At 41.1% G+C, this 26,862-nt stretch overlaps 1 protein-coding gene across 1 annotated transcript; it reads left to right on the top strand.

The window, feature by feature from the left end:
• Positions 1–2,889: 2,889 nt before the first annotated feature.
• Positions 2,890–6,774, top strand: LOC137295278 (uncharacterized). Its single transcript, XM_067826593.1, has 4 exons — positions 2,890–3,259; positions 3,680–3,730; positions 5,475–5,531; positions 6,239–6,774. The coding sequence occupies exons 1-4, from the start codon at positions 2,890–2,892 to the stop codon at positions 6,748–6,750; spliced, it is 990 nt and encodes a 329-aa protein (XP_067682694.1). The 3' UTR covers positions 6,751–6,774.
• Positions 6,775–26,862: the final 20,088 nt, after the last annotated feature.

Below are 26,862 nucleotides of genomic sequence, written 5' to 3'. Positions count from 1 at the left end.
CTTTACATCGATTGAACCTGAAACTGAAAATCTCCTCTTCTACATTGATTCCCCAAAAATCTGTAAAGCCCAGAGTTGAGAAGCTCAACACAACAAATGGGTCACAATTTTAATGCTCACAAAACAGTCTTTACATCTTGTGGACAGGTTTCTAATGCTATGTATCTAACACATAATGTAGTGATGCTTGTAGATGAAGTATTGACAACAAAAAAAACTCCCACCAACATCCAACAGTCTAAAACGTCTTACTGAGCGAGTTAACTACCATGTGCATGTGTGGATACAACCAAACATGAAGATTCCTTCACCAGTTGGCCATGGTTGGAGCATTTATGATGGTCAGCTTATCCATTTTCTGGTGTTCTGATGTCAAGAGATTCTGCTCCCCGTTGAGTGGTTGAACTGCCAGCAGAGAGATCTATATCAATGCAGATGAACTGATTTATTGTGCACAGAGACATGTCTTTACGTATGGCAGGTGATTGTTGCCCGATAAGCTTTGGCTTTTAGATGACTCCAATTCTGACATGATGTAACGTTTGATATGAAAGAAAGTGAAGAGGAGAGTTAATTGTAAGCTTCTGAATGTATCAAAAGTGATCAAGAGTTATCTGATAGACCCCTTTGAATGGCTACAACAGGAGCGAATTTATCATTTATCATTTAAGGAAGCACGATCAACATTAAAAGAATGTTATATCAATACGTTTATGCATAAAAAGTAACCTGTGTTATAGGGGGCCGCTGTACCCCTGCTTCCCCGACCCTGTACAGCCAGAGCTTAGACGCAGTTATCGGCCGTGAAGCATAGTTTTCTAACACTTTGGATGATGTTATTTCATTAACTATTTTAGGCAAATGACGCTTTCATAAACCATACCATTGAAATTTAGTTCTTTTTCGATACTGTATAAAACATTTGACATCGAATGAACTGTTTGTTTACATACTTACTTGTTTACAAACTTAGTCCTCTGCTATGTATAAGTAGTAAAACTGCAATGGCGGCCATCTTGGCAGCTCTAAAACATTGTATTACCACGACATGACCATACAAAATTACTTGTTTTGTGCCCAACCCACCACTCTGGAAGAGACAAGTGTCAAAAAAAACATCAAAAGTATCAACACTGGATGTAAATGGACACATTCGGTGTTAATTTTTATGTAAATTTAACTGCCGAGAAGGCAACACTCGACAATTCAAGATGGTGGCCAAAATGGCGGCCTTTTTTATTATTTTCAAACCAAAAATATGTCAAACAAATTCTACAGCCTTCAGCAATACACAAAAGTGAAAATGCAAGTGATCAGATTGATAGTAGTAAAACTATCCATGATTAACTTTGAGATGTTGTCGGGCAGCAAACCAAATGTCATGAAAATGTTCATAGACCCCCACCACTAAAAATGGCCTGTGAAAAAACCTGATACCACAATCTGAGAGTATTACAGGCCTTTTCATGAGCCCAAGACATCATACTGACTGAAAATAGCATCAAACCAAATCGGTACTGGGGAGGCAACGAAATCCTATTTCTAGAATCCTTTTGAGATTCTCTCCCTGGACTAACACATTTTCTATACAACTGACTGAAAATTGTTCCTTCTATGACGTCACTGTAGAGTTACGTAACCAATCTGCGGTTTCGTTTGCGGGCGAGAGAGAAGCAGACGGCTTTACACCAACTTTCAAGCGCTTGGTATTAATTAACCACAAGTTTTTTGGGTATTATTTTTAAAAAAAATGATGTTCCGTTTATGAGTAACCAGAATTCTTTCATATGCAGTGATAAAAAAACTGAGTTTAGCTCTTCTTTAAGAGAGAAATTCCTCTGTACTTGTCAGGATTAGAAGAGTCACCGCACGTATACAATGGCACCCAGGTTCGATTCCCCAAATGAATAGAATGTGTCAAGCCCTTTTTCTGGTGTCCCCTGCCGTGATATTGCTGGAATATTGCTAAAAAATATTGCGGCGTAAAACTAACTCACTCACTCACTCACTATACAATGGCAAAAAGAGACTAGTATGTACTCCATGATTCCGGAAAGATTCATGTGTCCGTGATAGCAACAAACAGAGTGTGTAGATAAAGAGCTATAAATGAAGAATAGTTATGGAATAATTCTGGTGGAATCCCATCAATTCCGGTGGCTTTACCCGCTTTAAACAGTGAAACAGCTTTAATTACTTCGTCTAGACTAATATGCTTCGAAAATTCAAACAGCCTCAACACAATCACTACAGTCTACTTGGTCATGCTGCAATCATAAGTCATCGTCATTGGACATAACATTTGGCGTCTCTGGATTAAGCACATTTCTAAATTACTCATACCAGCTACCTGGGCTAATTGTGTTTCGAACACTTTGAGACGAAATGAAAGATTTAACTGTTTTCCAAACCGTTTTGCAGTCGTTACCTGCCACAGCTGTATTAACAAGCTTGCACGTTTTAGCATGGGATAAATCTTTCTTGCCTTGACAGGACTTACGAAATAATTTCTTGACTTCAAGATAATTATCAATATTTTCCTGGGATATGTACAAACGTAGCTTAGAAAATAAACTCTTCAAAAAAACAAAAACAGAAACGCACTTTTTAAAGACCAAAAGTAAATGGAAACGTTTGGTAACAAACTCTGCAATATATTTTGAGTCACAAAGATGAATGAATGCATTTTCGACATCAACTTTCCTCTTCATTGCATTTTTTAAAAGAATGCGCATTGAAGGGAAATATCGCCAAAACGCAACTCTTGGCATTTGTGCCACTGAACAAAATGCATGTTGTGCACGTGAATCATGCACACGAATCACTATAAAAATGCAGGGTTCTCGAGTTTGCTGTACTTTGCAACAAACTGTCAACCCGACTGTCATCATGCCAAGACTTAATGAAGCTCAGAGGAACAAAGCTATCGGCCGAGTGGAAGCAGGAGAGACCAGATCAGACGTGGCCATGTTTTTCAACGTGTCCCCTAGCACCATATCAAGACTTTGGGCGCGTTATCAGCAGCATGGATCAACACGTGACCTTCCCATAACCGGTAGACCACGTGTAACCACTGCCACCCTGCACCGCTACATCCGGTTGCAACATCTATGCCAAAGAACGACTACAGCTGCCTCTACTGCATCCACCATACCAGGACACCGCAGAATCTCAGACCTGACGGTGCGCAACCGTCTCCGAGAAGCAGGATTGCGATCACGACGTCCAGTTAGAGGTGTCATTTTGACACGAAACCATCGTCAGATACGACGCCAATGGTGTCAGGCTCACAGAGTATGGCCTTAGATGCGATGGCGAACTGTTTAGTTCAGTGATGAATCACGATTCATTCTTCGAAGACAAGATGGTAGGGTCCGTGTGTACCATCGAAGAGGTGAACGTTTTGCACAAAACTGCGTACAGAAAGTGGACCGATTTGGTGGCGAAAGTGTGATGGTGTGGGCAGCCATTCCTCATAACGCCCGGACACCTTTAGTGCAAGTTAGGGGCAACTTCACAGCAATATTTCAGTTATACATGAGACAAGAGAAACTCATGACTCCCGTAACATCATCTCGGAGGACCTCGGTAAATATTTCAATTCTTTTACTCCTTTCTGGGATCCTATAATTTATACAATGTTTATCTGCTCATATAACACTAATATCTATCATTACAGTTCTTCAAGTGGCTCCCTCAGAGCTTGAGGAACTTGACTCCGATTTGCATGGTATGTATAAAATGTCTTGAATCCGTCTGTAAAGATTAAAAACCATTACAAGATCTATATAGTTCACCACATTATCTCTGGGTGCTTTCAGGAATTAGCGTGGGTATCTTACGTTTTGAGTGGTATTCTCCTAGTTGCTACAATTGCATTGAGACCATTTTCACTTCAAGATACATACGCTTTGTAAGTCATCTAATCACACATGTATGTTTACAATATTTCCGTACATACTTCAGTAACCTCCATTATTATATATATCCTTATGTTAACATCACTGTTAACAGCATGGTACCCATAATGTACTACAGGCATTTAACTTCCCAGTGAATACTGAAGATTGAATTAAAATCTGTAACAGATGTTTACATACATATGTATTTAATAAGACTTTCAGCTATCTTGGTCATTAGGTGAAATGAAAATATGCAAAATTTTAGACAAATAATTAAATGAGAACTTTTTAAAAGAATAACTCTGATTTCAGACGATCCACCTGTCAAAAAGTACAAGAAAGATTATAGAGGTAACGCACCTATGCTTCTTCCATTTCAAGAGTGAAGGGCAGAGGGGGGTGGGGTGGGGTTGTGTATTGTAATGAACTCCGTCTCAGCGTGCATGCTCATTACTTTCTTCCGGAGCAGAATTTTAAAACCATTCACTATTTCTTCAACACATTTGGCACATGGATTGGTCTGGTGGTGAACTGGTGCCTCTCGGTATTTTTGGATTTCTGAATATAGTATGTTGTTTTCAGTTTTCATGGCAACACGTTTGAATGTGAATGAAATTGGTGGTTGTGCTCTATTCTGAAGCAGAACTTTAATACCGGTCACTATTTCTTAACCAAACTTGGCACATAGATAGGTCTGGTGGGTTACTGATGCCTTTTGATAGTTTTGGTATCCTGAATAAAATATTTATGGTGTTTCCAAGTTTGACATTGACTGAATGTGGTGGTAATGCTCCTTTCTTGAGCAGAGCCTATGAACCTTTCATCAAAACTTTCCTTCCATTTGGCCACATACTCACCAAAACATTTGAAATAATGATAACTAGTAGACAAATTCATGAGGACTATATCCCATTGCGGGGATATGGAAATTTCCATGAACCTGGTAATCCCGTTAAAAAACCGGGTATTATTATTCTTGCGTTGATGTTCTGTGTGCGTACGACGTTGAATGTCAGTCATTTTTATTTGCAGAGCGCCCACACACCTCTGTCAGGGTAATCAGGAAAATTGTGTTGGGCATATGCAGGCCCCAAGACAGAATAGGTACTTCTTTCTCATTAAAATCATACATGTTCTTGGCGGTTATTATACACGTAGCTATTGTCTTGACAGCGTCAACTGTCACATTTTACAAAAGTCTCAACTGTCTTGTTATGTAATTACATAGACATCAATTTCAATTTGTTTTTCCCAATTTGGATCCGGCTATTAGCCTTTCTGGAGACCTACATGAAATAAAAAGTAAATGGTTTTCACTTTGTCTTTAATGTGAAGATGGATGTTGACAGAAAGTTTTGGATAAAATGTTATCCCAAGGTTTTCCGAGTTGACATCTGTTTTGTATGACGCTTCGACCGTTCCTGCTACTTAGTTTTCCACGCTTGTAATGAACGAATATGCATTGTTTTCATCGCTGGCATTGTCTTTTATAAATATAGTTTTAATTTCTTTGTAATTCATTTCATCCCATATTCATCTTTTACTGCTCAACGTCTGTTTTCAACATTTTAGTGATACGTAAGCCGATGGAAACTGCAGATTCGACGGATAATATCATGAAAGACTCGGGTAAGTATTTTAGTTCATTAAAGTGCAAAGCTAATCAGTACTCCTCAAAACAGTCTGTCTGTGCGCGCATGCGTGTGTGTGCTTGTATGTTAGCCTGTATGTAAATAATGCACACGCACGCATGCACATACATACACACACATGTCGATTATTACTTCTGTTCCTGCCTTCCCAATAGTACAGTTGAATTATTTTAGTGCGTACCAGGTGATGATATAATAAACCAGTTCGCGGTAACGACCTCAGTTGCATTTACGATTTGGATATTAGTAATACTTTCTACAGTTTGTGGGTGTAATTCTCATATTTTACTCCAGATATTTGAGTTACGGAGCTTTGAAGAGATGGGCTTAAGAAACATTCATGCTGGCATGTTTAACTTTAAGTACCTGTTGCAGTTAAACAGAAATTATTTCTTCAAAATAACAGAAACATATTACTGAACTTGTTTTCGTAACTGAATATAGTGCCTTTATAACCTCAGTAACAAGCCAATTCCGAACTTCCTCCCAAGGGACAAAAACGTCGCACGAAACCGAAAGCAAACATAAAAGCGGTAAGTTAACCAGTCGTAAACAGAACAGTGTAAGGTTCTTTGTGTTATATGGGAATATCCAACGATTGGGTCTTAACAGTAACTCATTGTTTTACTCAACATTCCAAATTGCTAGTTTGGATATACTGACATTCCGTGCTTTATATTTCAGGTCAGAGACTTATCCTTGGTGATTCCCTTTCCCGGGGAATCAGGGGAAGTATTCCTAACTGCCAAGTTCATGCACTCCCCGGAGCTACCTTAAAGAAAATGAATGTGTTATTGGAAAGCGTATGTTTAAGAAATTACCACGTCATTTTGTTACATGTGGGAACAAACGATATCTCGTCCTCAGTTCACAGTTTTCAGGCCGAATATTTCAATTTAATAAGGTCTATGAAATCGCGGAATCCTAATGCTGTAATAATATGCTGTGATATAATTCCACGCACCAAGGATTTCAGCGAAACACAGGGGGTGGTAATCCGTGCGAATAATATCATAAGGCATGTGTGCACTGTTCTCAAATGTAAATATGTCCGAACATCTAAAAGATTTTTATATTTGGGAACAGGTGCACCAAGGCATTATTTATATTGTCCGGACGGATTGCACCTCAATGACAAAGGGAAATATCAGCTGAAAAGGTCATTTGCCCAAGCATTATCGCATGCGTACAGATGAACCTTTTTCAGCTGATATTTCCATTTATTTCCAGATATAATTCCATAAATGTAGACGTTTCATTATCCCATTTCGGCATGAATTAAACAATTATGAAAATACCATCAATATAATCGTGCACTATCCATAAATGTTCTTTTCGTCATTCATTTCTCCAGATTAGAAGAAGTATATTGAATCATACCGAATCATGAGTTTCACTAACCTATTCAGACAATGACCTACCTGTAAACGATCCGAATTTTTACAGCGGAAAAATGTACAAAGTCATTACATCACAATACTAAGTACTTTCGTGTGTTCCCAGAATGTATTATTTATAACGACTGTATTTCATCTTTCCGCCCTGTATACATTATTTCATACGCATTTCCCTTGCATCATGTACCCTTCTACCTTCAATATAAATGGTCAAACTTTCATAAGAAATGTCTTGTTGTTATTTGTTGCATGCAGTACCTAAACTGTGTCATAGTTGGACTGACTTAATGGAATGTTGTAGTTGTGTTGGAAACAGCGGCCGTATCACTACTAAACGGTTGAACTAAGAGTCGGAGAATTTTTTTCTGAAATACTGACATCTTCGTCTACATTTTATGTGCAGACAATACCTTTCCATCTCTTCCCCAAATATTCTGAAAAATCGCCCAAAAATGGTCTCCCAACGTGCAGTCGCATATTTATATGGGGCAGCAGTGGGTGAATGTGCACACAGGTGTGTTGGAAACAGCGGCCGAATCACCACTAAACGGTTGAACAAAGATCCGTAGTATTTTTTTCTGAAATACTGACATGTTCGTGTACATTTTATGTACAGACAGTACCTTTCCATCTCTTCCCCTAATATTCTGAAAAATCGCCCAAAAATGGTCTCCCAATGGGCAGTCGCATATTTATATAGGGCCGCCGTGAGTGAATGTGCATATAGGCGCGTTGGAAACAGCGGCCGCATCACCACTAAATGGTTGAACAAAGATCCGTAGTATTTTTTTCTGAAATACTGACATGTTCGTGTACATTTTATGTGCTGACAATACCTTTCCATCTCTTCCCCAAATATTCTGAAAAATCGCCCAAAAATGGTCTTCCAACGTGCAGTCGCATATTTATATAGGGCCACCGTGGGTGAATGTCCATACAGGTGTGTTGGAAACAGGGACCGTATCACCACTAAACGGTTGAACTAAGAGTCGGAGGATTTTTTTCTGAAATACTGACATGTTCGTGTACATTTTATGTACAGACAATACCTTTCCATCTCTTCCCCAAATATTCTGAAAAATCGCCAAGAAATGGTCTCCCAACGTGCAGTCGCATATTTATATAGGGCCGCCATGCGTGAATGTGCATATAGTTGTGTTGGAAACAGCGACCGTATCACCACAAAACGGTTGAACTAAGAGTCGGAGAATTTTTTTCTGAAATACTGACATGTTCGTGTACATTTTATGTGCAGACAATACCTTTCCATCTCTTCCCCAAATATTCTGAAAAATCGCCCAAAAATGGTCTTCCAACGTGCAGTCGCATATTTATATAGGGCCGCCGTGGGTGAATGTGCATACAGGTGTGTTGGAAACAGCGACCGTATCACCACAAAACGGTTGAACGAAGACTCGAGGTATTTTTTTCTGAAATACTGACATGTTCGTGTACATTTTATGTGCAGACAATACCTTTCCATCTCTTCCCCAAATATTCTGAAAAATCGCCAAGAAATGGTCTCCCAACGTGCAGTCGCATATTTATATAGGGCCGCCGTGGGTGAATGTGCATACAGGTGTGTTGGAAACAGCGACCGTATCACCACAAAACGGTTGAACTAAGACTCGAGGTATTTGTTTCTGAAATACTGACATGTTCGTGTACATTTTATGTGCAGACAATACCTTTCCATCTCTTCCCCAAATATTCTGAAAAATCGCCAAGAAATGGTCTCCCAACGTGCAGTCGCATATTTATATAGGGCCGCCGTGGGTGAATGTGCATACAGGTGTGTTGGAAACAGCGACCGTATCACCACTAAACGGTTGAACTAAGAGTCGGAGGATTTTTTTCTGAAATACTGACATGTTCGTGTACATTTTATGTACAGACAATACCTTTCCATCTCTTCCCCAAATATTCTGAAAAATCGCCAAGAAATGGTCTCCCAACGTGCAGTCGCATATTTATATAGGGCCGCCGTGGGTGAATGTGCATATAGTTGTGTTGGAAACAGCGACCGTATCACCACTAAACGGTTGAACTAAGAGTCGGAGGATTTTTTTCTGAAATACTGACATGTTCGTGTACATTTTATGTGCAGACAATACCTTTCCATCTCTTCCCCAAATATTCTGAAAAATCGCCAAGAAATGGTCTCCCAACGTGCAGTCGCATATTTATATAGGGCCGCCGTGGGTGAATGTGCATATAGTTGTGTTGGAAACAGCGACCGTATCACCACAAAACGGTTGAACAAAAAGTCGGAGAATTTTTTTTCTGAAATACTGACATGTTCGTGTACATTTTATGTGCAGACAATACCTTTCCATCTCTTCCCCAAATATTCTGAAAAATCGCCAAGAAATGGTCTCCCAACGTGCAGTCGCATATTTATATAGGGCCGCCGTGGGTGAATGTGCATACAGGTGTGTTGGAAACAGCGACCGTATCACCACAAAACGGTTGAACTAAGACTCGAGGTATTTGTTTCTGAAATACTGACATGTTCGTGTACATTTTATGTGCAGACAATACCTTTCCATCTCTTCCCCAAATATTCTGAAAAATCGCCAAGAAATGGTCTCCCAACGTGCAGTCGCATATTTATATAGGGCCGCCGTGGGTGAATGTGCATACAGGTGTGTTGGAAACAGCGACCGTATCACCACTAAACGGTTGAACTAAGAGTCGGAGGATTTTTTTCTGAAATACTGACATGTTCGTGTACATTTTATGTACAGACAATACCTTTCCATCTCTTCCCCAAATATTCTGAAAAATCGCCAAGAAATGGTCTCCCAACGTGCAGTCGCATATTTATATAGGGCCGCCGTGGGTGAATGTGCATATAGTTGTGTTGGAAACAGCGACCGTATCACCACTAAACGGTTGAACTAAGAGTCGGAGGATTTTTTTCTGAAATACTGACATGTTCGTGTACATTTTATGTGCAGACAATACCTTTCCATCTCTTCCCCAAATATTCTGAAAAATCGCCAAGAAATGGTCTCCCAACGTGCAGTCGCATATTTATATAGGGCCGCCGTGGGTGAATGTGCATATAGTTGTGTTGGAAACAGCGACCGTATCACCACTAAACGGTTGAACTAAGAGTCGGAGGATTTTTTTTCTGAAATACTGACATGTTCGTGTACATTTTATGTACAGACAATACCTTTCCATCTCTTCCCCAAATATTCTGAAAAATCTCCAAGAAATGGTCTCCCAACGTGCAGTCGCATATTTATATAGGGCCGCCGTGGGTGAATGTGCATATAGTTGTGTTGGAAACAGCGACCGTATCACCACTAAACGGTTGAACTAAGAGTCGGAGGATTTTTTTCTGAAATACTGACATGTTCGTGTACATTTTATGTACAGACAATACCTTTCCATCTCTTCCCCAAATATTCTGAAAAATCGCCAAGAAATGGTCTCCCAACGTGCAGTCGCATATTTATATAGGGCCGCCGTGGGTGAATGTGCATACAGGTGTGTTGGAAACAGCGACCGTATCACCACTAAACGGTTGAACTAAGAGTCGGAGAATTTTTTCTGAAATACTGACATGTTCGTGTACATTTTATGTGCAGACAATACCTTTCCATCTCTTCCCCAAATATTCTGAAAAATCGCCAAGAAATGGTCTCCCAACGTGCAGTCGCATATTTATATAGGGCCGCCGTGGGTGAATGTGCATATAGTTGTGTTGGAAACAGCGACCGTATCACCACTAAACGGTTGAACTAAGAGTCGGAGGATTTTTTTCTGAAATACTGACATGTTCGTGTACATTTTATGTGCAGACAATACCTTTCCATCTCTTCCCCAAATATTCTGAAAAATCGCCAAGAAATGGTCTCCCAACGTGCAGTCGCATATTTATATAGGGCCGCCGTGGGTGAATGTGCATACAGGTGTGTTGGAAACAGCGACCGTATCACCACAAAACGGTTGAACTAAGACTCGAGGTATTTGTTTCTGAAATACTGACATGTTCGTGTACATTTTATGTGCAGACAATACCTTTCCATCTCTTCCCCAAATATTCTGAAAAATCGCCAAGAAATGGTCTCCCAACGTGCAGTCGCATATTTATATAGGGCCGCCGTGGGTGAATGTGCATACAGGTGTGTTGGAAACAGCGACCGTATCACCACTAAACGGTTGAACTAAGAGTCGGAGGATTTTTTTCTGAAATACTGACATGTTCGTGTACATTTTATGTACAGACAATACCTTTCCATCTCTTCCCCAAATATTCTGAAAAATCGCCAAGAAATGGTCTCCCAACGTGCAGTCGCATATTTATATAGGGCCGCCGTGGGTGAATGTGCATATAGTTGTGTTGGAAACAGCGACCGTATCACCACTAAACGGTTGAACTAAGAGTCGGAGGATTTTTTTCTGAAATACTGACATGTTCGTGTACATTTTATGTGCAGACAATACCTTTCCATCTCTTCCCCAAATATTCTGAAAAATCGCCAAGAAATGGTCTCCCAACGTGCAGTCGCATATTTATATAGGGCCGCCGTGGGTGAATGTGCATATAGTTGTGTTGGAAACAGCGACCGTATCACCACTAAACGGTTGAACTAAGAGTCGGAGGATTTTTTTTCTGAAATACTGACATGTTCGTGTACATTTTATGTACAGACAATACCTTTCCATCTCTTCCCCAAATATTCTGAAAAATCTCCAAGAAATGGTCTCCCAACGTGCAGTCGCATATTTATATAGGGCCGCCGTGGGTGAATGTGCATATAGTTGTGTTGGAAACAGCGACCGAATCACCACAAAACGGTTGAACAAAGAGTCGGAGAATTTTTTTTTCTGAAATACTGACATGTTCGTCTACATTTTATGTGCAGACAATACCTTTCCATCTCTTCCCCAAATATTCTGAAAAATCGCCAAGAAATGGTCTCCCAACGTGCAGTCGCATATTTATATAGGGCCGCCGTGGGTGAATGTGCATATAGTTGTGTTGGAAACAGCGACCGTATCACCACAAAACGGTTGAACAAAGAGTCGGAGAATTTTTTTTCTGAAATACTGACATGTTCGTGTACATTTTATGTACAGACAATACCTTTCCATCTCTTCCCCAAATATTCTGAAAAATCGCCAAGAAATGGTCTCCCAACGTGCAGTCGCATATTTATATAGGGCCGCCGTGGGTGAATGTGCATACAGGTGTGTTGGAAACAGCGACCGTATCACCACTAAACGGTTGAACTAAGAGTCGGAGAATTTTTTCTGAAATACTGACATGTTCGTGTACATTTTATGTGCAGACAATACCTTTCCATCTCTTCCCCAAATATTCTGAAAAATCGCCAAGAAATGGTCTCCCAACGTGCAGTCGCATATTTATATAGGGCCGCCGTGGGTGAATGTGCATATAGTTGTGTTGGAAACAGCGACCGTATCACCACTAAACGGTTGAACTAAGAGTCGGAGGATTTTTTTCTGAAATACTGACATGTTCGTGTACATTTTATGTGCAGACAATACCTTTCCATCTCTTCCCCAAATATTCTGAAAAATCGCCAAGAAATGGTCTCCCAACGTGCAGTCGCATATTTATATAGGGCCGCCGTGGGTGAATGTGCATATATTTGTGTTGGAAACAGCGACCGTATCACCACAAAACGGTTGAACTAAGAGTCGGAGAATTTTTTTTCTGAAATACTGACATGTTCGTGTACATTTTATGTGCAGACAATACCTTTCCATCTCTTCCCCAAATATTCTGAAAAATCGCCAAGAAATGGTCTCCCAACGTGCAGTCGCATATTTATATAGGGCCGCCGTGGGTGAATGTGCATACAGGTGTGTTGGAAACAGCGACCGTATCACCACTAAACGGTTGAACTAAGAGTCGGAGAATTTTTTCTGAAATACTGACATGTTCGTGTACATTTTATGTGCAGACAATACCTTTCCATCTCTTCCCCAAATATTCTGAAAAATCGCCAAGAAATGGTCTCCCAACGTGCAGTCGCATATTTATATAGGGCCGCCGTGGGTGAATGTGCATATAGTTGTGTTGGAAACAGCGACCGTATCACCACTAAACGGTTGAACTAAGAGTCGGAGGATTTTTTTCTGAAATACTGACATGTTCGTGTACATTTTATGTGCAGACAATACCTTTCCATCTCTTCCCCAAATATTCTGAAAAATCGCCAAGAAATGGTCTCCCAACGTGCAGTCGCATATTTATATAGGGCCGCCGTGGGTGAATGTGCATATAGTTGTGTTGGAAACAGCGACCGTATCACCACTAAACGGTTGAACTAAGAGTCGGAGGATTTTTTTCTGAAATACTGACATGTTCGTGTACATTTTATGTACAGACAATACCTTTCCATCTCTTCCCCAAATATTCTGAAAAATCGCCAAGAAATGGTCTCCCAACGTGCAGTCGCATATTTATATAGGGCCGCCGTGGGTGAATGTGCATATAGTTGTGTTGGAAACAGCGACCGTATCACCACAAAACGGTTGAACAAAGAGTCGGAGAATTTTTTTTCTGAAATACTGACATGTTCGTGTACATTTTATGTGCAGACAATACCTTTCCATCTCTTCCCCAAATATTCTGAAAAATCGCCAAGAAATGGTCTCCCAACGTGCAGTCGCATATTTATATAGGGCCGCCGTGGGTGAATGTGCATACAGGTGTGTTGGAAACAGCGACCGTATCACCACAAAACGGTTGAACTAAGACTCGAGGTATTTGTTTCTGAAATACTGACATGTTCGTGTACATTTTATGTGCAGACAATACCTTTCCATCTCTTCCCCAAATATTCTGAAAAATCGCCAAGAAATGGTCTCCCAACGTGCAGTCGCATATTTATATAGGGCCGCCGTGGGTGAATGTGCATACAGGTGTGTTGGAAACAGCGACCGTATCACCACTAAACGGTTGAACTAAGAGTCGGAGGATTTTTTTCTGAAATACTGACATGTTCGTGTACATTTTATGTACAGACAATACCTTTCCATCTCTTCCCCAAATATTCTGAAAAATCGCCAAGAAATGGTCTCCCAACGTGCAGTCGCATATTTATATAGGGCCGCCGTGGGTGAATGTGCATATAGTTGTGTTGGAAACAGCGACCGTATCACCACTAAACGGTTGAACTAAGAGTCGGAGGATTTTTTTCTGAAATACTGACATGTTCGTGTACATTTTATGTGCAGACAATACCTTTCCATCTCTTCCCCAAATATTCTGAAAAATCGCCAAGAAATGGTCTCCCAACGTGCAGTCGCATATTTATATAGGGCCGCCGTGGGTGAATGTGCATGTAGTTGTGTTGGAAACAGCGACCGTATCACCACTAAACGGTTGAACTAAGAGTCGGAGGATTTTTTTCTGAAATACTGACATGTTCGTGTACATTTTATGTGCAGACAATACCTTTCCATCTCTTCCCCAAATATTCTGAAAAATCGCCAAGAAATGGTCTCCCAACGTGCAGTCGCATATTTATATAGGGCCGCCGTGGGTGAATGTGCATATAGTTGTGTTGGAAACAGCGACCGTATCACCACAAAACGGTTGAACAAAAAGTCGGAGAATTTTTTTCTGAAATACTGACATCTTCGTCTACATTTTATGTGCAGACAATACCTTTCCATCTCTTCCCCAAATATTCTGAAAAATCGCCCAAAAATGGTCTCCCAACGTGCAGTCGCATATTTATATGGGGCAGCAGTGGGTGAATGTGCACACAGGTGTGTTGGAAACAGCGGCCGAATCACCACTAAACGGTTGAACAAAGATCCGTAGTATTTTTTTCTGAAATACTGACATGTTCGTGTACATTTTATGTACAGACAGTACCTTTCCATCTCTTCCCCTAATATTCTGAAAAATCGCCCAAAAATGGTCTCCCAATGGGCAGTCGCATATTTATATAGGGCCGCCGTGAGTGAATGTGCATATAGGCGCGTTGGAAACAGCGGCCGCATCACCACTAAATGGTTGAACAAAGATCCGTAGTATTTTTTTCTGAAATACTGACATGTTCGTGTACATTTTATGTGCTGACAATACCTTTCCATCTCTTCCCCAAATATTCTGAAAAATCGCCCAAAAATGGTCTTCCAACGTGCAGTCGCATATTTATATAGGGCCACCGTGGGTGAATGTCCATACAGGTGTGTTGGAAACAGGGACCGTATCACCACTAAACGGTTGAACTAAGAGTCGGAGGATTTTTTTCTGAAATACTGACATGTTCGTGTACATTTTATGTACAGACAATACCTTTCCATCTCTTCCCCAAATATTCTGAAAAATCGCCAAGAAATGGTCTCCCAACGTGCAGTCGCATATTTATATAGGGCCGCCATGCGTGAATGTGCATATAGTTGTGTTGGAAACAGCGACCGTATCACCACAAAACGGTTGAACTAAGAGTCGGAGAATTTTTTTCTGAAATACTGACATGTTCGTGTACATTTTATGTGCAGACAATACCTTTCCATCTCTTCCCCAAATATTCTGAAAAATCACCCAAAAATGGTCTTCCAACGTGCAGTCGCATATTTATATAGGGCCGCCGTGGGTGAATGTGCATACAGGTGTGTTGGAAACAGCGACCGTATCACCACAAAACGGTTGAACGAAGACTCGAGGTATTTGTTTCTGAAATACTGACATGTTCGTGTACATTTTATGTGCAGACAATACCTTTCCATCTCTTCCCCAAATATTCTGAAAAATCGCCAAGAAATGGTCTCCCAACGTGCAGTCGCATATTTATATAGGGCCGCCGTGGGTGAATGTGCATACAGGTGTGTTGGAAACAGCGACCGTATCACCACTAAACGGTTGAACTAAGAGTCGGAGGATTTTTTTCTGAAATACTGACATGTTCGTGTACATTTTATGTACAGACAATACCTTTCCATCTCTTCCCCAAATATTCTGAAAAATCGCCAAGAAATGGTCTCCCAACGTGCAGTCGCATATTTATATAGGGCCGCCGTGGGTGAATGTGCATATAGTTGTGTTGGAAACAGCGACCGTATCACCACTAAACGGTTGAACTAAGAGTCGGAGGATTTTTTTCTGAAATACTGACATGTTCGTGTACATTTTATGTGCAGACAATACCTTTCCATCTCTTCCCCAAATATTCTGAAAAATCGCCAAGAAATGGTCTCCCAACGTGCAGTCGCATATTTATATAGGGCCGCCGTGGGTGAATGTGCATATAGTTGTGTTGGAAACAGCGACCGTATCACCACAAAACGGTTGAACAAAAAGTCGGAGAATTTTTTTTCTGAAATACTGACATGTTCGTGTACATTTTATGTGCAGACAATACCTTTCCATCTCTTCCCCAAATATTCTGAAAAATCGCCAAGAAATGGTCTCCCAACGTGCAGTCGCATATTTATATAGGGCCGCCGTGGGTGAATGTGCATACAGGTGTGTTGGAAACAGCGACCGTATCACCACAAAACGGTTGAACTAAGACTCGAGGTATTTGTTTCTGAAATACTGACATGTTCGTGTACATTTTATGTGCAGACAATACCTTTCCATCTCTTCCCCAAATATTCTGAAAAATCGCCAAGAAATGGTCTCCCAACGTGCAGTCGCATATTTATATAGGGCCGCCGTGGGTGAATGTGCATACAGGTGTGTTGGAAACAGCGACCGTATCACCACTAAACGGTTGAACTAAGAGTCGGAGGATTTTTTTCTGAAATACTGACATGTTCGTGTACATTTTATGTACAGACAATACCTTTCCATCTCTTCCCCAAATATTCTGAAAAATCGCCAAGAAATGGTCTCCCAACGTGCAGTCGCATATTTATATAGGGCCGCCGTGGGTGAATGTGCATATAGTTGTGTTGGAAACAGCGACCGTATCACCACTAAACGGTTGAACTAAGAGTCGGAGGATTTTTTTCTGAAATACTGACATGTTCGTGTACATTTTATGTGCAGACAATACCTTTCCATCTCTTCCCCAAATATTCTGAAAAATCGCCAAGAAATGGTCTCCCAACGTGCAGTCGCATATTTATATAGGGCCGCCGTGGGTGAATGTGCATATAGTTGTGTTGGAAACAGCGACCGTATCACCACTAAACGGTTGAACTAAGAGTCGGAGGATTTTTTTTCTGAAATACTGACATGTTCGTGTACATTTTATGTACAGACAATACCTTTCCATCTCTTCCCCAAATATTCTGAAAAATCTCCAAGAAATGGTCTCCCAACGTGCAGTCGCATATTTATATAGGGCCGCCGTGGGTGAATGTGCATATAGTTGTGTTGGAAACAGCGACCGAATCACCACAAAACGGTTGAACAAAGAGTCGGAGAATTTTTTTTTCTGAAATACTGACATGTTCGTCTACATTTTATGTGCAGACAATACCTTTCCATCTCTTCCCCAAATATTCTGAAAAATCGCCAAGAAATGGTCTCCCAACGTGCAGTCGCATATTTATATAGGGCCGCCGTGGGTGAATGTGCATATAGTTGTGTTGGAAACAGCGACCGTATCACCACAAAACGGTTGAACAAAGAGTCGGAGAATTTTTTTTCTGAAATACTGACATGTTCGTGTACATTTTATGTACAGACAATACCTTTCCATCTCTTCCCCAAATATTCTGAAAAATCGCCAAGAAATGGTCTCCCAACGTGCAGTCGCATATTTATATAGGGCCGCCGTGGGTGAATGTGCATACAGGTGTGTTGGAAACAGCGACCGTATCACCACTAAACGGTTGAACTAAGAGTCGGAGAATTTTTTCTGAAATACTGACATGTTCGTGTACATTTTATGTGCAGACAATACCTTTCCATCTCTTCCCCAAATATTCTGAAAAATCGCCAAGAAATGGTCTCCCAACGTGCAGTCGCATATTTATATAGGGCCGCCGTGGGTGAATGTGCATATAGTTGTGTTGGAAACAGCGACCGTATCACCACAAAACGGTTGAACAAAAAGTCGGAGAATTTTTTTTCTGAAATACTGACATGTTCGTGTACATTTTATGTGCAGACAATACCTTTCCATCTCTTCCCCAAATATTCTGAAAAATCGCCAAGAAATGGTCTCCCAACGTGCAGTCGCATATTTATATAGGGCCGCCGTGGGTGAATGTGCATACAGGTGTGTTGGAAACAGCGACCGTATCACCACAAAACGGTTGAACTAAGACTCGAGGTATTTGTTTCTGAAATACTGACATGTTCGTGTACATTTTATGTGCAGACAATACCTTTCCATCTCTTCCCCAAATATTCTGAAAAATCGCCAAGAAATGGTCTCCCAACGTGCAGTCGCATATTTATATAGGGCCGCCGTGGGTGAATGTGCATACAGGTGTGTTGGAAACAGCGACCGTATCACCACTAAACGGTTGAACTAAGAGTCGGAGGATTTTTTTCTGAAATACTGACATGTTCGTGTACATTTTATGTACAGACAATACCTTTCCATCTCTTCCCCAAATATTCTGAAAAATCGCCAAGAAATGGTCTCCCAACGTGCAGTCGCATATTTATATAGGGCCGCCGTGGGTGAATGTGCATATAGTTGTGTTGGAAACAGCGACCGTATCACCACTAAACGGTTGAACTAAGAGTCGGAGGATTTTTTTCTGAAATACTGACATGTTCGTGTACATTTTATGTGCAGACAATACCTTTCCATCTCTTCCCCAAATATTCTGAAAAATCGCCAAGAAATGGTCTCCCAACGTGCAGTCGCATATTTATATAGGGCCGCCGTGGGTGAATGTGCATATAGTTGTGTTGGAAACAGCGACCGTATCACCACTAAACGGTTGAACTAAGAGTCGGAGGATTTTTTTTCTGAAATACTGACATGTTCGTGTACATTTTATGTACAGACAATACCTTTCCATCTCTTCCCCAAATATTCTGAAAAATCTCCAAGAAATGGTCTCCCAACGTGCAGTCGCATATTTATATAGGGCCGCCGTGGGTGAATGTGCATATAGTTGTGTTGGAAACAGCGACCGAATCACCACAAAACGGTTGAACAAAGAGTCGGAGAATTTTTTTTTCTGAAATACTGACATGTTCGTCTACATTTTATGTGCAGACAATACCTTTCCATCTCTTCCCCAAATATTCTGAAAAATCGCCAAGAAATGGTCTCCCAACGTGCAGTCGCATATTTATATAGGGCCGCCGTGGGTGAATGTGCATATAGTTGTGTTGGAAACAGCGACCGTATCACCACAAAACGGTTGAACAAAGAGTCGGAGAATTTTTTTTCTGAAATACTGACATGTTCGTGTACATTTTATGTACAGACAATACCTTTCCATCTCTTCCCCAAATATTCTGAAAAATCGCCAAGAAATGGTCTCCCAACGTGCAGTCGCATATTTATATAGGGCCGCCGTGGGTGAATGTGCATACAGGTGTGTTGGAAACAGCGACCGTATCACCACTAAACGGTTGAACTAAGAGTCGGAGAATTTTTTCTGAAATACTGACATGTTCGTGTACATTTTATGTGCAGACAATACCTTTCCATCTCTTCCCCAAATATTCTGAAAAATCGCCAAGAAATGGTCTCCCAACGTGCAGTCGCATATTTATATAGGGCCGCCGTGGGTGAATGTGCATATAGTTGTGTTGGAAACAGCGACCGTATCACCACTAAACGGTTGAACTAAGAGTCGGAGGATTTTTTTCTGAAATACTGACATGTTCGTGTACATTTTATGTGCAGACAATACCTTTCCATCTCTTCCCCAAATATTCTGAAAAATCGCCAAGAAATGGTCTCCCAACGTGCAGTCGCATATTTATATAGGGCCGCCGTGGGTGAATGTGCATATATTTGTGTTGGAAACAGCGACCGTATCACCACAAAACGGTTGAACTAAGAGTCGGAGAATTTTTTTTCTGAAATACTGACATGTTCGTGTACATTTTATGTGCAGACAATACCTTTCCATCTCTTCCCCAAATATTCTGAAAAATCGCCAAGAAATGGTCTCCCAACGTGCAGTCGCATATTTATATAGGGCCGCCGTGGGTGAATGTGCATACAGGTGTGTTGGAAACAGCGACCGTATCACCACTAAACGGTTGAACTAAGAGTCGGAGAATTTTTTCTGAAATACTGACATGTTCGTGTACATTTTATGTGCAGACAATACCTTTCCATCTCTTCCCCAAATATTCTGAAAAATCGCCAAGAAATGGTCTCCCAACGTGCAGTCGCATATTTATATAGGGCCGCCGTGGGTGAATGTGCATATAGTTGTGTTGGAAACAGCGACCGTATCACCACTAAACGGTTGAACTAAGAGTCGGAGGATTTTTTTCTGAAATACTGACATGTTCGTGTACATTTTATGTGCAGACAATACCTTTCCATCTCTTCCCCAAATATTCTGAAAAATCGCCAAGAAATGGTCTCCCAACGTGCAGTCGCATATTTATATAGGGCCGCCGTGGGTGAATGTGCATATAGTTGTGTTGGAAACAGCGACCGTATCACCACTAAACGGTTGAACTAAGAGTCGGAGGATTTTTTTCTGAATTACTGACATGTTCGTGTACATTTTATGTACAGACAATACCTTTCCATCTCTTCCCCAAATATTCTGAAAAATCGCCAAGAAATGGTCTCCCAACGTGCAGTCGCATATTTATATAGGGCCGCCGTGGGTGAATGTGCATATAGTTGTGTTGGAAACAGCGACCGTATCACCACAAAACGGTTGAACAAAGAGTCGGAGAATTTTTTTTCTGAAATACTGACATGTTCGTGTACATTTTATGTGCAGACAATACCTTTCCATCTCTTCCCCAAATATTCTGAAAAATCGCCAAGAAATGGTCTCCCAACGTGCAGTCGCATATTTATATAGGGCCGCCGTGGGTGAATGTGCATACAGGTGTGTTGGAAACAGCGACCGTATCACCACAAAACGGTTGAACTAAGACTCGAGGTATTTGTTTCTGAAATACTGACATGTTCGTGTACATTTTATGTGCAGACAATACCTTTCCATCTCTTCCCCAAATATTCTGAAAAATCGCCAAGAAATGGTCTCCCAACGTGCAGTCGCATATTTATATAGGGCCGCCGTGGGTGAATGTGCATACAGGTGTGTTGGAAACAGCGGCCGTATGACCACTAAACGGTTGAACTAAGAGTCGGAGGATTTTTTTCTGAAATACTGACATGTTCGTGTACATTTTATGTACAGACAATACCTTTCCATCTCTTCCCCAAATATTCTGAAAAATCGCCAAGAAATGGTCTCCCAACGTGCAGTCGCATATTTATATAGGGCCGCCGTGGGTGAATGTGCATATAGTTGTGTTGGAAACAGCGACCGTATCACCACTAAACGGTTGAACTAAGAGTCGGAGGATTTTTTTCTGAAATACTGACATGTTCGTGTACATTTTATGTGCAGACAATACCTTTCCATCTCTTCCCCAAATATTCTGAAAAATCGCCAAGAAATGGTCTCCCAACGTGCAGTCGCATATTTATATAGGGCCGCCGTGGGTGAATGTGCATGTAGTTGTGTTGGAAACAGCGACCGTATCACCACTAAACGGTTGAACTAAGAGTCGGAGGATTTTTTTCTGAAATACTGACATGTTCGTGTACATTTTATGTGCAGACAATACCTTTCCATCTCTTCCCCAAATATTCTGAAAAATCGCCAAGAAATGGTCTCCCAACGTGCAGTCGCATATTTATATAGGGCCGCCGTGGGTGAATGTGCATATAGTTGTGTTGGAAACAGCGACCGTATCACCACAAAACGGTTGAACTAAGAGTCGGAGAATTTTTTTTCTGAAATACTGACATGTTCGTCTACATTTTATGTGCAGACAATACCTTTCCATCTCTTCCCCAAATATTCTGAAAAATCGCCAAGAAATGGTCTCCCAACGTGCAGTCGCATATTTATATAGGGCCGCCGTGGGTGAATGTGCATATAGTTGTGTTGGAAACAGCGACCGTATCACCACAAAACGGTTGAACTAAGAGTCGGAGAATTTTTTTTCTGAAATACTGACATGTTCGTGTACATTTTATGTGCAGACAATACCTTTCCATCTCTTCCCCAAATATTCTGAAAAATCGCCAAGAAATGGTCTCCCAACGTGCAGTCGCATATTTATATAGGGCCGCCGTGGGTGAATGTGCATACAGGTGTGTTGGAAACAGCGACCGTATCACCACAAAACGGTTGAACTAAGACTCGAGGTATTTGTTTCTGAAATACTGACATGTTCGTGTACATTTTATGTGCAGACAATACCTTTCCATCTCTTCCCCAAATATTCTGAAAAATCGCCAAGAAATGGTCTCCCAACGTGCAGTCGCATATTTATATAGGGCCGCCGTGGGTGAATGTGCATACAGGTGTGTTGGAAACAGCGGCCGTATCACCACTAAACGGTTGAACTAAGAGTCGGAGGATTTTTTTCTGAAATACTGACATGTTCGTGTACATTTTATGTACAGACAATACCTTTCCATCTCTTCCCCAAATATTCTGAAAAATCGCCAAGAAATGGTCTCCCAACGTGCAGTCGCATATTTATATAGGGCCGCCGTGGGTGAATGTGCATATAGTTGTGTTGGAAACAGCGACCGTATCACCACAAAACGGTTGAACTAAGAGTCGGAGGATTTTTTTCTGAAATACTGACATGTTCGTGTACATTTTATGTGCAGACAATACCTTTCCATCTCTTCCCCAAATATTCTGAAAAATCGCCAAGAAATGGTCTCCCAACGTGCAGTCGCATATTTATATAGGGCCGCCGTGGGTGAATGTGCATATAGTTGTGTTGGAAACAGCGACCGTATCACCACAAAACGGTTGAACTAAGAGTCGGAGAATTTTTTTTCTGAAATACTGACATGTTCGTCTACATTTTATGTGCAGACAATACCTTTCCATCTCTTCCCCAAATATTCTGAAAAATCACCCAAAAATGGTCTTCCAACGTGCAGTCGCATATTTATATAGGGCCGCCGTGGGTGAATGTGCATATAGTTGTGTTGGAAACAGCGACCGTATCACCACTAAACGGTTGAACTAAGAGTCGGAGGATTTTTTTCTGAAATACTGACATGTTCGTGTACATTTTATGTGCAGACAATACCTTTCCATCTCTTCCCCAAATATTCTGAAAAATCGCCAAGAAATGGTCTCCCAACGTGCAGTCGCATATTTATATAGGGCCGCCGTGGGTGAATGTGCATATAGTTGTGTTGGAAACAGCGACCGTATCACCACTAAACGGTTGAACTAAGAGTCGGAGGATTTTTTTCTGAAATACTGACATGTTCGTGTACATTTTATGTACAGACAATACCTTTCCATCTCTTCCCCAAATATTCTGAAAAATCTCCAAGAAATGGTCTCCCAACGTGCAGTCGCATATTTATATAGGGCCGCCGTGGGTGAATGTGCATATAGTTGTGTTGGAAACAGCGACCGTATCACCACAAAACGGTTGAACAAAGAGTCGGAGAATTTTTTTTCTGAAATACTGACATGTTCGTGTACATTTTATGTGCAGACAATACCTTTCCATCTCTTCCCCAAATATTCTGAAAAATCGCCAAGAAATGGTCTCCCAACGTGCAGTCGCATATTTATATAGGGCCGCCGTGGGTGAATGTGCATACAGGTGTGTTGGAAACAGCGACCGTATCACCACAAAACGGTTGAACTAAGACTCGAGGTATTTGTTTCTGAAATACTGACATGTTCGTGTACATTTTATGTGCAGACAATACCTTTCCATCTCTTCCCCAAATATTCTGAAAAATCGCCAAGAAATGGTCTCCCAACGTGCAGTCGCATATTTATATAGGGCCGCCGTGGGTGAATGTGCATACAGGTGTGTTGGAAACAGCGGCCGTATGACCACTAAACGGTTGAACTAAGAGTCGGAGGATTTTTTTCTGAAATACTGACATGTTCGTGTACATTTTATGTACAGACAATACCTTTCCATCTCTTCCCCAAATATTCTGAAAAATCTCCAAGAAATGGTCTCCCAACGTGCAGTCGCATATTTATATAGGGCCGCCGTGGGTGAATGTGCATATAGTTGTGTTGGAAACAGCGACCGTATCACCACAAAACGGTTGAACTAAGAGTCGGAGGATTTTTTTCTGAAATACTGACATGTTCGTGTACATTTTATGTGCAGACAATACCTTTCCATCTCTTCCCCAAATATTCTGAAAAATCGCCAAGAAATGGTCTCCCAACGTGCAGTCGCATATTTATATAGGGCCGCCGTGGGTGAATGTGCATATAGTTGTGTTGGAAACAGCGACCGTATCACCACTAAACGGTTGAACTAAGAGTCGGAGGATTTTTTTCTGAAATACTGACATGTTCGTGTACATTTTATGTACAGACAATACCTTTCCATCTCTTCCCCAAATATTCTGAAAAATCGCCAAGAAATGGTCTCCCAACGTGCAGTCGCATATTTATATAGGGCCGCCGTGGGTGAATGTGCATATAGTTGTGTTGGAAACAGCGACCGTATCACCACAAAACGGTTGAACTAAGAGTCGGAGAATTTTTTTTCTGAAATACTGACATGTTCGTCTACATTTTATGTGCAGACAATACCTTTCCATCTCTTCCCCAAATATTCTGAAAAATCGCCAAGAAATGGTCTCCCAACGTGCAGTCGCATATTTATATAGGGCCGCCGTGGGTGAATGTGCATACAGGTGTGTTGGAAACAGCGACCGTATCACCACAAAACGGTTGAACTAAGACTCGAGGTATTTGTTTCTGAAATACTGACATGTTCGTGTACATTTTATGTGCAGACAATACCTTTCCATCTCTTCCCCAAATATTCTGAAAAATCGCCAAGAAATGGTCTCCCAACGTGCAGTCGCATATTTATATAGGGCCGCCGTGGGTGAATGTGCATACAGGTGTGTTGGAAACAGCGACCGTATCACCACTAAACGGTTGAACTAAGAGTCGGAGGATTTTTTTCTGAAATACTGACATGTTCGTGTACATTTTATGTGCAGACAATACCTTTCCATCTCTTCCCCAAATATTCTGAAAAATCGCCAAGAAATGGTCTCCCAACGTGCAGTCGCATATTTATATAGGGCCGCCGTGGGTGAATGTGCATATAGTTGTGTTGGAAACAGCGACCGTATCACCACAAAACGGTTGAACTAAGATTCGAGATATTTTTTTCTGAAATACTGACATGTTCGTGTACATTTTATGTGCAGACAATACCTTTCCATCTCTTCCCCAAATATTCTGAAAAATCGCCGAAAAATGGTCTCCCAACGTGCAGTCGCATATTTATATAGGGTCGAAGTTCGTGAATGTGCATATTGTTGTGTTGGAAACAGAGGTCGTATCACCACTAAACGGGTGAACTAAGACTCAAGGTATTTTTTTCTGAAATACTGACATGTTCGTGTACATTTTATGTGCAGACAATACCTTTCCATCTCTTCCCCAAATATTCTGAAAAATCGCCAAGAAATGGTCTCCCAACTTGCAGTCGCATATTTATATAGAACCGCCATACGTGAATGTGCATACAGTTGTGTTGGAAACAGCGGCCGTATTACCACTAAACGGTTGAACAAACACGCGATGTATTTTTTTCTGAAATGCTGACATGTTCGTGTACATTTTATGTACAGACAATACCTTTCCATCTCTTCCCCAAATATTCTGAAAAATCGCCAAGAAATGGTCTCCCAACGTGCAGTCGCATATTTATATAGGGCCGCCGTGGGTGAATGTGCATATAGTTGTGTTGGAAACAGCGACCGTATCACCACAAAACGGTTGAACTAAGAGTCGGAGAATTTTTTTTCTGAAATACTGACATGTTCGTCTACATTTTATGTGCAGACAATACCTTTCCATCTCTTCCCCAAATATTCTGAAAAATCACCCAAAAATGGTCTTCCAACGTGCAGTCGCATATTTATATAGGGCCGCCGTGGGTGAATGTGCATACAGGTGTGTTGGAAACAGCGACCGTATCACCACAAAACGGTTGAACTAAGATTCGAGATATTTTTTTCTGAAATACTGACATGTTCGTGTACATTTTATGTGCAGACAATACCTTTCCATCTCTTCCCCAAATATTCTGAAAAATCGCCAAGAAATGGTCTCCCAACGTGCAGTCGCATATTTATATAGGGCCGCCGTGGGTGAATGTGCATACAGGTGTGTTGGAAACAGCGACCGTATCACCACAAAACGGTTGAACTAAGACTCAAGGTATTTTTTTCTGAAATACTGACATGTTCGTGTACATTTTATGTGCAGACAATACCTTTCCATCTCTTCCCCAAATATTCTGAAAAATCACCCAAAAATGGTCTTCCAACGTGCAGTCGCATATTTATATAGGGCCGCCGTGGGTGAATGTGCATACAGGTGTGTTGGAAACAGCGACCGTATCACCACTAAACGGTTGAACTAAGAGTCGGAGAATTTTTTCTGAAATACTGACATGTTCGTGTACATTTTATGTACAGACAATACCTTTCCATCTCTTCCCCAAATATTCTGAAAAATCGCCAAGAAATGGTCTCCCAACGTGCAGTCGCATATTTATATAGGGCCGCCGTGGGTGAATGTGCATATAGTTGTGTTGGAAACAGCGACCGTATCACCACTAAACGGTTGAACTAAGAGTCGGAGGATTTTTTTCTGAAATACTGACATGTTCGTGTACATTTTATGTGCAGACAATACCTTTCCATCTCTTCCCCAAATATTCTGAAAAATCGCCAAGAAATGGTCTCCCAACGTGCAGTCGCATATTTATATAGGGCCGCCGTGGGTGAATGTCCA

This window comes from Haliotis asinina, chromosome 8 (genome assembly GCF_037392515.1).
Source record: "Haliotis asinina isolate JCU_RB_2024 chromosome 8, JCU_Hal_asi_v2, whole genome shotgun sequence".
In the NCBI taxonomy this organism is placed as follows: domain Eukaryota; kingdom Metazoa; phylum Mollusca; class Gastropoda; order Lepetellida; family Haliotidae; genus Haliotis; species Haliotis asinina.
The sequence above is the reverse complement of the archived record's forward strand: the minus strand, read 5'-3'. Positions and strand labels throughout refer to the sequence as shown.